Source organism: Priapulus caudatus, unplaced genomic scaffold (genome assembly GCF_000485595.1).
Source record: "Priapulus caudatus unplaced genomic scaffold, Priapulus_caudatus-5.0.1 Scaffold627, whole genome shotgun sequence".
In the NCBI taxonomy this organism is placed as follows: Eukaryota; Metazoa; Priapulida; class Priapulimorpha; order Priapulimorphida; family Priapulidae; genus Priapulus; species Priapulus caudatus.
Window position 1 is genome coordinate 105,865 of NW_014577688.1, and position 12,403 is coordinate 118,267.

The window sequence follows — 12,403 nt, forward strand, 5'->3', positions numbered from 1 at the left end:
TAACCGCAAACCGGTTACAAGCGACCCTGCTAATGTTGCCTGCCTCGGTAGGAATTCCCCTCTGAACGGTGGAAAACCAAGACGGTCATCCCTGTCTCGCTATAATCCAGTAAAAGATACTATATTACCCTGAATAGTTATAGTGCATGAAAACTGCGCATCATTGCCGTAATAAACACCATCTAATGGATGCAATGAGATGTGCTCCTTGGCCGAAATATTGCCGCTATTGTGGATTTTGGAATATGATGGACAAAAAGGAGAAAAATTATGTACTTGAACAAGTCAAAACCAGCTGCTAATGGTGCGTAACTTGTGTGCTTTGAAGCAATACAATATATATATATATATATAATATATATATATATATGTGTGTGTCTCATCGACATCTCATATAGGCCTACATATATGAGGAAAATAATATAAAAAACTAAAAACTGCACACCCAAAAATTTAACATCCAAGTAAGAATCGAAATAAAACGTGAAACCCTTCATTGCGTCTTAAAACTGCAGCGCGATTAATATAATGTTGGTTTGGTCATATATTTTTTATACGAATTTATGTGCAGAAATTAGGAAAGTTTGTGCCTTTCGTCGTTTGAGTTTATTCGTGTATTATCGTGTGTCATTTCGTACCTGTGTCCTGGTCCAACAATTAAGATTGCCATAAAGTGGCAATGGCTGTAATGAGGCATGAGAGGGATAAAGTGGCGTTTTAAACTTAATTAACGACAGATACAATATCATATATAATAAGCCAGACATCGAAATAGCGTTTAGAGAAGCTGTAGAAATTAATAAATAGTAGATTTGTTATTACACTGCGCATATATTGGATGTCGTCAATTATTTCGGAGCGTACTTTGCCTAGTTATCCCCTGCAGGTCTCTAATCGTGGTTTAGCGTGTCCGCTTTAGTGTTATCTTATTTCGTGTTGCGGTAATGTACAAATAGTAACAAGGTTCAAGTCAAATTAAAATAGAAGAATACCTACAACAGATTGTAAGTTCCTGGTTGGTGGTCGCATTTATTTGGCTTGTGTGGTCAGCGTTGAGTTATTAGCAGTTCATTAATGATAGTGTCAATCGGTATATTGCGTAACCAAGACGTTAAAAACGGCTAGGACTTAGAACTTGGAAGTACAGACACTGAGGCACACTCACTGACTCGTACTCAAAGTAGTTCCAGGGTAACTAATAATCTAGCAAGCATCTACCGTACCGGCATTGGTATTTTACTACCGCGCTTATTATCTCGACCTCCTAGCCAAACGATGAGGAGTTTTGTCCAAACGCCTATATATTCTCACCCGAATCTCGTTGTTTCATTTCAAACTGCGACTCTGTGTCATGATCTTTTAGTTTTAGTTTTAGTTTTACTTTAGGCAGTGGCTACGGGTACGGTAGCCGTATATTAATGTCTCGAGGCTACGGGTACGGGAGTCCATTCGCTTTCATACTTAACGAGACAAAGATGGCGGCGGTGGCGGCAGATTTCGAAATAGGACGTGGAAGGTACTATCTAATATGCCGGACCGTACCTCGCCTACTCCACTAACGAGTCTAGGGAGTCGCCTACGCCTACTCCCTAACCCGAACCCGAACCCTAACCCTAACCCTAACCTTAATCCTAACCCTAACCCTAACCATAGCAAATAGTTACCAGGGTACGTTCCGGTATACCGGACCGTATCCAAGGTACGTTCCGGGAGTACCCTGGGGGACATAGACCCTATGAGCCAAACTTGCGTGCGCGTGTGTGCATGCGTGCTCGTGAACATGAGACGGCCAGGTGGAAGATAGGTCCGCGCCAATTTATTGTGTCTGTACCTAACATGTTTTACCGTCGTTAAATAAAGTGTTTACTTACTTACGTGCGCGTGTGCATGCGTGCACGTGTGCATGCGTGCGCGTGTGCATGCGTGTGTGCGTGCGCGTGTGTGCATGCGTGTGTGTGTGCATGCGTGCGCGTGTGCATGCGTGCGCGTATGCGTGCGTGTGCATGCGTGTGGGCGTGCGCGTGTGTGCATGCGTGTGTGCGTGCGCGTGTGCCTGTGCATGCGTGCGCGCGTGCATGCGTGCGCGTACATGCGTGCGCGTGTGTGCATGCGTGCGCGTGTGCATGCGTGCGTGTGTGCGTGCGCGTGTGCATGCGTGCGTGTGGGCGTGCGCGTGTGCATGCGTGTGCGTATGCATGCGTGCGCGTGTGCATGCGTGCGCGCGCGTGTGCTTCCAAATTTAATATCCCATGATCCAAGGGTCGAAATTCGCTATATAGTGATTGCGCAACACAAGTGATTTTCACCGAACGCAAGCGATGTTTCGTAGCCACTTGCGGCTGCCGCAAGTCAACAATATGCCAGCTACTTGCGTATTTAGAAGTCAGACCCATTTTATTTTGATTTCTGTACGAAATTGAAGCGTAAATGACTCTGAATCAGAGCAGGAAGACACAGAAGACATGGAATAAATCATAAACTAAAACAGGGAGGAAGGAAAGGGGATTGGAGTTTGGATTTGATCAATCTGTACCTCTGCCAGTTAGGAGAGCAACAGAGGTAGGTGCAAGTAAAAATCTCTTGGCGCAAGTAATTCTTTAACCTAACTTGCGGCATGCGCAAGTGTTTTTTTTAGCGAATTTCGTGGTGATACTCCATTACGAGTGTTCCCAACTTTAATGTCATTAATGGTTAGGGTTATGTTATAGGTTAGGTTAGGGTTAGGGTTAGGATTATCAATAATTAATCATTAATTATTAATGATATCAAAGTTGGGAACACTCCTAAATGGAGCGTTAGCCGAATTTCGAACCCTGCGCGCATCATCACGTGGTAAATGCTCTCTTCGTGGAATCGTGAACGATTTCCCTTATCCTTTGTTATGATCATAGGTAACATGATTAATATAGAATAATTTTAAACGCATTGCGCACGTGATGCGATAAATGTGCTTCACATAAAAGTGAGTCAATGTCGTTGAAAGCCACGTGAATGAATATATCTGCATGTATGTCCAGTATGCCTGTCAGGGCTTGACTATATTGTGAACAACACTCAACACATAGCAAGTAGACACGAGTTCCAGGTATATCCCCGTGTGCTGCAGTTAATCTTAAATAAAGTTACTAAGTGGGAGAAAAAAAAGAGGTGGTGGAAATGAGGAAATGAGAGAGGATGGAGACGAAAGTGAATAAGAGGGAACGAGAAGTGAGAAAAAGAAAGAACGAGGTAGACAGAGGGGGAGGGAGCAGGAAAGGAATAGGTAGAGAGAGGGAGAGGGAACAGGTTTGACTGTAGCGTGACATTAAAGGACACTCGCCGTCACGCGTTAACGCGAGAGTTTACGTTGTTTTTTTTCCGCGTAGGTGTTTGTGGCGAACCCGGACAAACCGAAACCCATCCTCGACATTCTGCTGCGCAACAAGGAGAAACTCATTGAGTTCCTCACCAAGTTTCACACGGACCGGACAGAGGATGAACAGTTTAATGATGAGAAGGCCTACCTAATTCGCCAGATCAGGGAGCTGAAGCCGCTAGACGACTAGCCCGGCAAGCGACGATAACCGACGGCAACCGCCGACGACTGACGGTAACCGACGGCAACCGCCGACGACTGACGGTAACCGACGGCAACTGCCGACGACCGACGGTAACCGACGGCAACAGTAACTGGCTGTAAGCGGTGGTGAGCGTATTGTGTTATTGATGCCGGCGGAGGTGAGAGGGCGGAAATCACGACCCGTGCGACCGAAATGCTAGAAGGTCTTTATAATGGCTGTTCTCTTGTCACATATCCTCGTTGTGCGACGTCTCCGCGGTGTGAGGGGTTCCTGCCACGCCTGATTCAGGTGGAATGTAGACACACACACGCACACATACATACATACATACAATACACTTGTGACACCAAATATCTTACAGCTAAACTTTGAAGCTACTCTGAGAGAAATACTCGTGTCCGAGACAAACGCTTCCTTTTAGATGCTATTCGCTCAAATTTATGCGCTAAGTAACGGTGTATGGAGAGTGTGACGGTGGTGTAGTAAGCGGGTGTTTCCGTGAATGTTCATGCATGTGATGGTGGTTCCTATGTGCACATAACTTCTTTAGTTGAGGATGACATCTGTAGCAACGCGTCACGCACGTATAATATATCGTACTGTAATAGGTCTCGGCTTCACTACACATAAATATACCGACGTCCGACGCGGCGGCGCGGAACCTAGAGGCACGCCATTGTGTATTGCAGCGACGCGTCGGATCGGCTCACGTAAACGCGCTGTCCACTTGTTACGTACGACGTCACGTGACTACATTGTTGCGTCGTAACGTCGCACAAGCGTGCGGAAAGGTTCGGTGGTGACTGTGTATCGCGTGGCGTATAGCCTGAGATCGGTGTGTGCAGCACTGACATCGTTGCTCGTGATGACACGCCCTGTAGAGGGCGCTCCTATCTAGCACTCGCTACTCGACGTGACAGCTGTGTTTTTCCCATAGTAGGAATGGTTTATCCACCCACCTCCATCCACCTTGTGATGCCTAACTAACAGCTAACGCACGGGGGTACGTAGCCTGAGGAACTGTGTACCTGAAAGGTATTAAACTTACGACAGTGACAATCTTACAAGGTAACTTTTATACCTGGTAAGTTGGTAACACCTATCACACATCTGTTACTCGCAGTGACTCCAAAGAGCCAAGCCTTAGGTGGCTCACAATGAAGGGGCGGAATTACGATTTCTTTTTGCAGCTACTCGCCTCCGGAGATAGAATTAAACTCGTGTCCTCTAATCTGTTTCATCCGTGTTCACGTATGTTTGTCGCCTGTACAGTTTGCTTGCTTGTCGGTTGATTGTAGGAGGATGCCTCTATTTGGCAAAGCTCAGAAAACTCCTGCCGAGGTGGTGAAGGCTCTGCGCGATGCCATTCTTGCTCTCGACAAGGGTGACAAAAAGGCAGACAAGGTAAAATTAAAGGACACGACACGGTCGGACGGTGACGTGCGGAGAAACCGTCCCGACTCTAATACTCTAGTACTTACCTATCTCGCGTTGTCATTATACAGACTCTTATATCTCATTTACTATTCATTCTATGTATCAGTAGTTGTGAGGTATAGTAGAGCTGGACTGAGTATTGGTCGTGATGATCAACAGTGTACGGCAACGCTCTATGTGTTAGTACACATGTGTGTGTTACTCCTATAATCAGAGTCTCTCTGATTTCTGCACACAGAGTAGGGTATCCACCCAAGTATGTAGGAAAATGGAAACATTTATTGACTTTTATTGTCATATTGTCTGATCATCATCTATATTGTAATTTTCTCTCAGGATGAAACATATTGTAGAGTTATTACAACTGCGCAGTAGACTTAAAAAAGAAATAGTAATCTTTTGTGAAATGCAATGAAAAGAAAATGTTTCAGATATTTTGCAAGTATATTACATTGCCATGTATTTTTCAATACTAGTCATAGTATTTAAGTTATTTCTCCAGTTTTGATTTATACGTATTAATTATCATTCAGCTTGTTAGAGATACTTAACAATTTAAGTTTTCCTGTCGTATGGCAACACTGAAATTTATTTTCTTATGTATGTCGAGAAGAAAGCAAACTGTACTTTAATAACAAACATGACTCAGAGTAATACAGAAATACTTGTGTGTCATTCAACGTGTATTAGAATATAATGTAGTTTAACAATAATATTAAGTGGAATTAAAGTGAGTGTGTTTGGCTGAGATCTGCGTGTGTTCGTGTGCACAGGCCTCAGAAGAAGTAGCCAAGCAGCTGAAGATCGTGAAAGAGATGCTCATAGGAACTGGTGATTCCGAGCCACAGATGGAGCAAGTGGTCGCTCAGCTCGCCCAGGAGATGTACATGTCTCACCTGCTGCTGTTGCTAATACAGAACCTGAGTAAGATCGACTTTGAGGTGAGTCGTAATGGGTGCAGTGAGCTGAGGCAGGCACGAATATCTCGTTGTATAGTTCGTTAATCGTTGTCCAAATTTATTGCTAGCGTTTAGAGTTTCCTAGAAGCTATGTTGTAATCTAGACGGTTTATTCACTCATTCTAACCGTTCTGGCCACGTTATCTGAATGTACAAACCTTCTGAAATCCTACCTTAAATGTACAAACCTTCTGAAATACTGGCTTAAATTACAAAGCGTATGAAATACTGGCTTAAATGAGATGAGAGAAACGGTAGTTAAGTGAGAGTGAGACTCGCGACTCTACTGTCGGGTTGTGCCGAGAAAGCTGAGCAATGTTGATGTTTGTGTTTCGCTCTCTCGCTCGCAGCCGAAGAAGGATGTAGTTCAGATATTCAACAACACCCTGCGGAGACAGATCGGCACCCGGTCGCCTACCGTCGACTACATCTGCACACACAGAGAAATCCTGTTCACTCTAGTTGGCGGGTGAGTCGCACGCACGAGTAGCGCCCTCTGTAGTGCACAACAGGCTTTCAGATTTGAAAAGTACAGGAGGACTACTAATGACTCCCCTAGAACACCATAGGGGACTTTTCACGCTCCATATACATACACCCTTAAGAGGCATGATGGAGAGCCTCCATTAAAAAATCACACCCTTGAGGCATGATGGAGAGCTCCACTAAAAAGCACACCCTTAAAAGGTCTGCCATTGTTTAAGATAACGACGAAGGTGTATGAAAGCTGCATTCTCATGTGCTACTGAAACAAGAGTTGGGCCAGAATAGATACTCCAGTCAAGGGCTCGCGATCCATTGCAACTCTATGGACAGGGAAAACTAGCCTCAAGGCCACGCGTGACGCGCGGCTTTTGATGTACACGATCGATCGATCGCGTACTATATATACGGCCTGTGTAGCACGCGCGCCATAACCACAACCACACACACTTGCAGCGTCAAATAAACGCACACACTGGCCAACGTCTGACAATCTCAAACAGTGAACTAAGCCGTGTCTATAATTGTAAAGCAAACTATATTACAATGGTATTAATGAAGGTACTGTTAGTAGGCTGTTGGACTGTAAAATGAAAATGTGTACATTCTAACCCTCCTAAAGATTTCTTCTCAACGGATTTAGACGTTTCACAAAATCGACCCCTGGGACTGTGAAATCCGCGGATTTCCGGCGGATCCCGCGAAGATTCTCATCGCCTGTAAAATGGAGCGCTATTTCAACATAATACACAGACTTTTGGGTGCACGATTTCAACCACTTTTATGAGGCGCGATGATTGCGCGCACCATGGCACAATGTATGGTGCGCGTGGAGCGCGGAGCGCGATCGCGCCCCTTAAAAATGAAAGCCTGGCACAACATTGTTGCGTTACCGCTTCACCATCATTTGTGTGTTTTAGTGTTCAGCATTGCTTGGCTCATTCATTCGTTAAGGCTCGGTATCAGGTAACAAGTTGTGATTGAAAGATATTCCAGGCAGTGTTTTGTGTTGTGACAAGGGAAGAGGCAGGTTTTGCAGTGTTCTTCTTCTTCATGTATAGGTTTACAGAAATTTTGTGTTCCGGGTTGCTGCTCCTTCTGCATAGGTTTTGCAGGGATGTTCTCATACATAGGTTAGAAGGAATGTTGTTCATACATATGTTCTGCGGGGTTGTTATTCATACATACAAGAGCATATTAAGTATGAGAGCGTACAACGGTGAAATGCAACTTCATGTTGTAGTTTCAGTTGAATTAGTAAACTTTACCCATTTTATTTGGACAATTCTTTGCGGTATTATTGTGCAGCAGTCCTACCTTGATAATATAAAACCAACACATGACGCACGGTGACACGTGTGTGATTCATGGTGACACGTGTGTGATTCATGGTGACACGTGTGTGACGCACGGTGACACGTGTGTGATTCATTATTTCAGCTATGAGTCTCAGGAGATTGCGCTACCGTGTGGACACATGCTGCGTGAGTGCGCGAGATTCGAACCTCTGGCCAAGATCATCCTGTTCTCTGACGAATTCTACAACTACTTCAAATACGTTGAGGTGTCGACCTTCGACATCGCCTCTGACGCCTTCTCCACGTTCAAGGTTTGCAACGATAGCGATTAACGAAGAGCGTTAACGAAGAGGGATTAGCTGCGTTGCGATTGATCAAGTTCATTGAGCGTACATTGTTTCAAGTTGATTATTTCGAGATGTAAATTTCATGATTAAGTTTCGCTCAGTTGCCGGTGGAACGGCGTTTCACGATGTGAGTTATGCAATTATTTTGAATGACAAGAACATAAATAGCAGATAAAGCCCGGCGCACACCGTGATTATTTTACTCAATTAAAATGACGCCATGAGTCATTTACTTCACGTGTGCGGCGGATTTCGTTGAGTAATTTGATGCATGCGTCATTTTACTCACGTGTGCGGCAGATTTCGTTGAGTAATTTGAGATGCTGCGTCAATTTACTCACGTGTGCGGCAGATTTTCGTTGAGTAATTTGACTCATGTGTCATTTTACTTGAGTAAAATAACTCACGTGTGCGCCGGGCTTAAGTTATAACTTCCTTGATTGTTTCAAATATACTTCACGAGTCGTTTTTAATTGATCGCATGACCGCAGACTTACTAAACCTTAATCACCATAAATTCACCAAAATTAATAATATTCTTAATAATATATATATAATATATATATTCTTTATATTATTTATTTCTTAATATTTTCAACATTAGATTTGTGAAATTTGCACTAATTCCCATTAGAAATTGTTCAGATAGCATCTGTTAAAAATTCTGACAGGGGCACTAGCTTGCTGATCGTATGATGTAGGATTTATCGGATAATACCGTGTGTTGTATGTTTGTTTCTTGCTAAATTGGGGATTGTCTGTGAACATGAAAAAACAACATTTTCTCATTTTTCTCAGATTTTAAGATATGATTATCTAAGAAAAAACATCCCAGTTGTACAACGTGAGACTGGGCTTGTAGTAGTAGGTGGGTTCCGACACAAATATAAATGCCGTTGTCGTTGCTTGCAGGAGTTGTTGACAAATCACAAGATCATGTGTGCGGAGTACCTAGAGTTGAACTACGAGAACTTCTTCAGAGCTTACCAAGGTCTACTGGACTCTGAAAACTACGTTACCAGGCGACAGTCGCTGAAGGTAATGCCCAAGCTCTTCACCTGCCAAATATAGTTTCATGCCCCGTGAGACAAAGTAGTCATGTAAGAAGACTTGTGATAGCTTCCTGCATTAATTTACTATTAGTGCATCACATGATAAATCTTTGACATTTTATTGGATAACGTCGCAGGTACTATGAAACAATTTATTATTGCTTGCGCGACGCATTGTTATTATAACGCATTGTGTTTTAATACAAATTGAATTGTTCGTTTAAGAAACTTCTATTTATGTCTTATTCAGCTTCAATATTGCCAGATAGATTGCAAGTCAATGTGATGGCACTAAAAACATTAATGCCTGTTGTTGGGCACTATGAGAGCATAAGTGCCCCGAACAACAGGCATTAATATATAATATGATTAATATCTCTAGTTGCTGTTTACAGGTTTAGAGGAAGCTCAGCCGCGCATGTCTTCTATCGCTTCTCATCCCTAATTGTTGTGCTGTTGTTTTGCCTGTATAGGCTTCTAGGAGAGCTACTGTTAGATAGGCAATAACTTCACGATCATGCAAGAAGATACATCGCCAATCCAGAAAACCTCAAGATGATGATGAACATGCTGAGAGAGAAATAAAAACATACAATTCGAAGCCATTCCACGTATTCAGGTTTGTAAGATAAAAACCGGTCTATCCTTCTCTCCGACACGTAACGATTGTTACACTGGTTCAAATAATGAGTAAGCTAGATGACTTGAACGACGAGTCGGAGGTTGACATTGCATTAAGATCATCGTAGACACTACCTGCACCGCTGAGCAGTTGCTAAAAAACATTCTCCTGGTTTTCTTGCTATATATATTATATACAGTCACCCGGTGTAAGCAATCAGTTCATAGAACTGACACCTGGTCTATAAAGGACAACCTCTATAGAACTGACACGCTGTCTATAAAGGACAACCTCTATAGAACCTGACACCTGCTCTAATAAAGGACAGACCTCTTATAAGCACGTGTCACCCTGTCTATAAGACAACACTCTATTAAAGCGGATCACCTCGTCTAATAGAAGGACAACCTCATATTAGCATGGGACACCTGTTATATAAAGGACAACCTCTATAGACTGAACCTGTGCTCTAATAAAGCGACAATCTCTAATACAACGACCACGCCTGTATATTATAAGGACAACCTCTATAGCACAGACATCTGTCTATAAAGGACACATTTGGCTGATCCATCCAGTGGCAGCTCCTGAGTGACACTTTTTCGTGTTTCGCATCGGTGACTTATCATTACCAGGTTTGACTGTTAGTCGTGACATTGAAGGACAACTACGCCGTACGCGTGACGCTGGCAGGTTACGTTGCTTTTTTTCCGCGTTAGGTGTTTGTGGCGAAACCCGATCAAACCGAAACCCATCCTCGACATTCTGCTGCCGCAACAAGGAAAATCTCATTGAGTTCCTCACAAGTTTCACACGGACGCGGACAGACGGATGAACAGTTTAATGATGAGAAGGCGTACCTAATTTCGCGCAGATCAGGGAGCTGAAGCCGGCTAGACGATGCCGCGCAAGCGATCGATAACGCTGGACAAACGCGCCGACGACTGACGGTAACAGACGGCAACCGCGCGAACTGACGGTAACCGACGCGCAACTGCCGACGACCGACGGTTGAACCGGACGGCAACAGTAAACTGGCTGTAAGCGGTGCGGAGCGTATTGTGTTATTGATGCGGCGGACGATTGAGAGGTGCGGAAATCACGACCCGCCGTGCCGACCAGAAATGCTAGAAGCGTCTTTATAATTGGCTGTTCTCTTGTCACAGCTATCCTCGGTTGGCGACGTCTCCCGCGGTGTGAGGGGTTCCTGCCACGCCTGATATTCAGGTGAATGTAGACACACACACGCACAAATAACATACATAGCATACAATACACGTTGTTGACACCAAATATCTTACAGCTAAAACTTTGAAAGGGCTACTCTGAGAGAAATACTCGTGCCGAGACAAACGCTTCCTTTTAGATGGCTATTCGCCTCAATTTATGCGCTAAGTACGGTTATGGGAGAGTGTGACCGGGGGTGTAGTAAGCGGCTTTCCGTGAATGTTCATCATGTGATGGTGGTTCCCTATGTGCAGCATAACTTCTTTAGTGTGAGGATGACATCTGTAAGCAACCGCGGTCACCACGTATAATATATGCCTGTAATAGGTCTCGGCTATTACACTACAACATAAAGTATACCGACTGTCCGACCGGCGGCGGAAACGCTAGAACACGCCATTGATGTATTGCAGCGAACGCGTACGGATTCGGCCTCAATCGTAAACGCACGTAGTCACTTGTGACGTACGACGTCACGTGAACACATTGTTTGCGTCGTAAGTCGCACAAGTGATGGCGGAAAGGTCGGATGGTGACTGTGTAGTCGCGTGGGCTATAGCCGAGATCGTCGTGTGCAGCAACTGACATCGTTGCTCGTGTGACACGCCTTGTAGAGGGCGCTCTATCTAGCACTCGCTAACTCAACGTGACAGGCTGGTGTTTTTCCCCATAGTAGAAATGGTTTATCCACCCACTCCGCATCCACCTTGTGATGCCTAACTAACAGCTAACGCACCCCGACGGATAGCGTAGCCTCGGAGTCGTGTACCTGAAACCTCTCTAGCATCTGTAGATGGTTTTTGGGTTGCTTAACGAAAGGAGACGGTTGCCGTTTTTTTCTCGTGCATCTTCTATTTCTCGTGGTAACCATCAGTAAGATACCGTGTGTGAGTGTAGACTCGCGCGCCGCGCAGGCCAATGCGCCACCCGACGAAGCAGTTAACAGTGTAAACAGTGCGTCTTGATTGATGGCGATACCGCGCTCGTCTGTTGTTTCCCTGTCCACTATCACGCGTTACGATGGCACGTTCTAAGCACAGTGTTAGCATACGAGTGGCAGCAGTGGCGTGCGTTGCTTGCGTGCGTGCGTGCTGCGTGCGCGTGCTGTGCGGACTAGCGTGCGTGTGGTCAACCGTGTGGACCGGGTAGTGTTCACGCATAGACCTAGCTACACTATCCGGAGGGCGGCGTCACCTCCCTTGCTTGAATGGGTCCGAGCATCGCCGTGCGCACGAGATTTAACGAAATTTTGTTCTCCATTTCGGTGTTGATCGACGAATCTTTTTTCTTTCCCCCTCTCTAATATCTTCTCACCCCTCTCTCTAGTCCTCCGTCCTTCTCTCTCCCTTTCATCTCTCACCTCCTCTACTCCTGCTTTCTTCATCTATCCCCTCTCTCCATCTCTCTCTATCTCCCCC

The 12,403-nt window shown here is 44.7% G+C and overlaps 2 protein-coding genes across 2 annotated transcripts in view; both read left to right on the top strand.

The window, feature by feature from the left end:
• LOC106812260 (protein Mo25-like) overlaps window positions 1–4,573 on the top strand; it is a gene marked incomplete at its 5' end in the record, with an annotated part of 17,649 nt that extends 13,076 nt beyond the window's left edge. Inside the window, 1 exon segment of the mRNA XM_014816089.1 lies at window positions 3,366–4,573. Within this exon segment, the coding sequence (XP_014671575.1) occupies window positions 3,366–3,545 (180 nt within the window).
• LOC106812258 (protein Mo25-like) lies at window positions 895–9,670 on the top strand. Its single transcript, XM_014816088.1, has 7 exons — window positions 895–1,004; window positions 4,859–4,964; window positions 5,771–5,938; window positions 6,307–6,425; window positions 7,880–8,048; window positions 8,997–9,122; window positions 9,611–9,670. The coding sequence occupies exons 2-7, from the start codon at window positions 4,863–4,865 to the stop codon at window positions 9,641–9,643; spliced, it is 717 nt and encodes a 238-aa protein (XP_014671574.1). The 5' UTR covers window positions 895–1,004; window positions 4,859–4,862; the 3' UTR covers window positions 9,644–9,670.
• The last annotated feature ends 2,733 nt before the right edge of the window (window positions 9,671–12,403 follow it).

Bases quoted from the DNA above. Each gene is read 5' to 3' on its own strand.
- LOC106812258 (XM_014816088.1), top strand. From the start codon at position 4,863: ATGCCTCTATTTGGCAAAGCTCAGAAAACTCCTGCCGAGGTGGTGAAG. The intron at 5,939-6,306 runs GTGAGTCGTAAT...TCTCGCTCGCAG, and splicing joins TGAGTAAGATCGACTTTGAG to CCGAAGAAGGATGTAGTTCA. The intron at 6,426-7,879 runs GTGAGTCGCACG...TCATTATTTCAG, and splicing joins CTGTTCACTCTAGTTGGCGG to CTATGAGTCTCAGGAGATTG.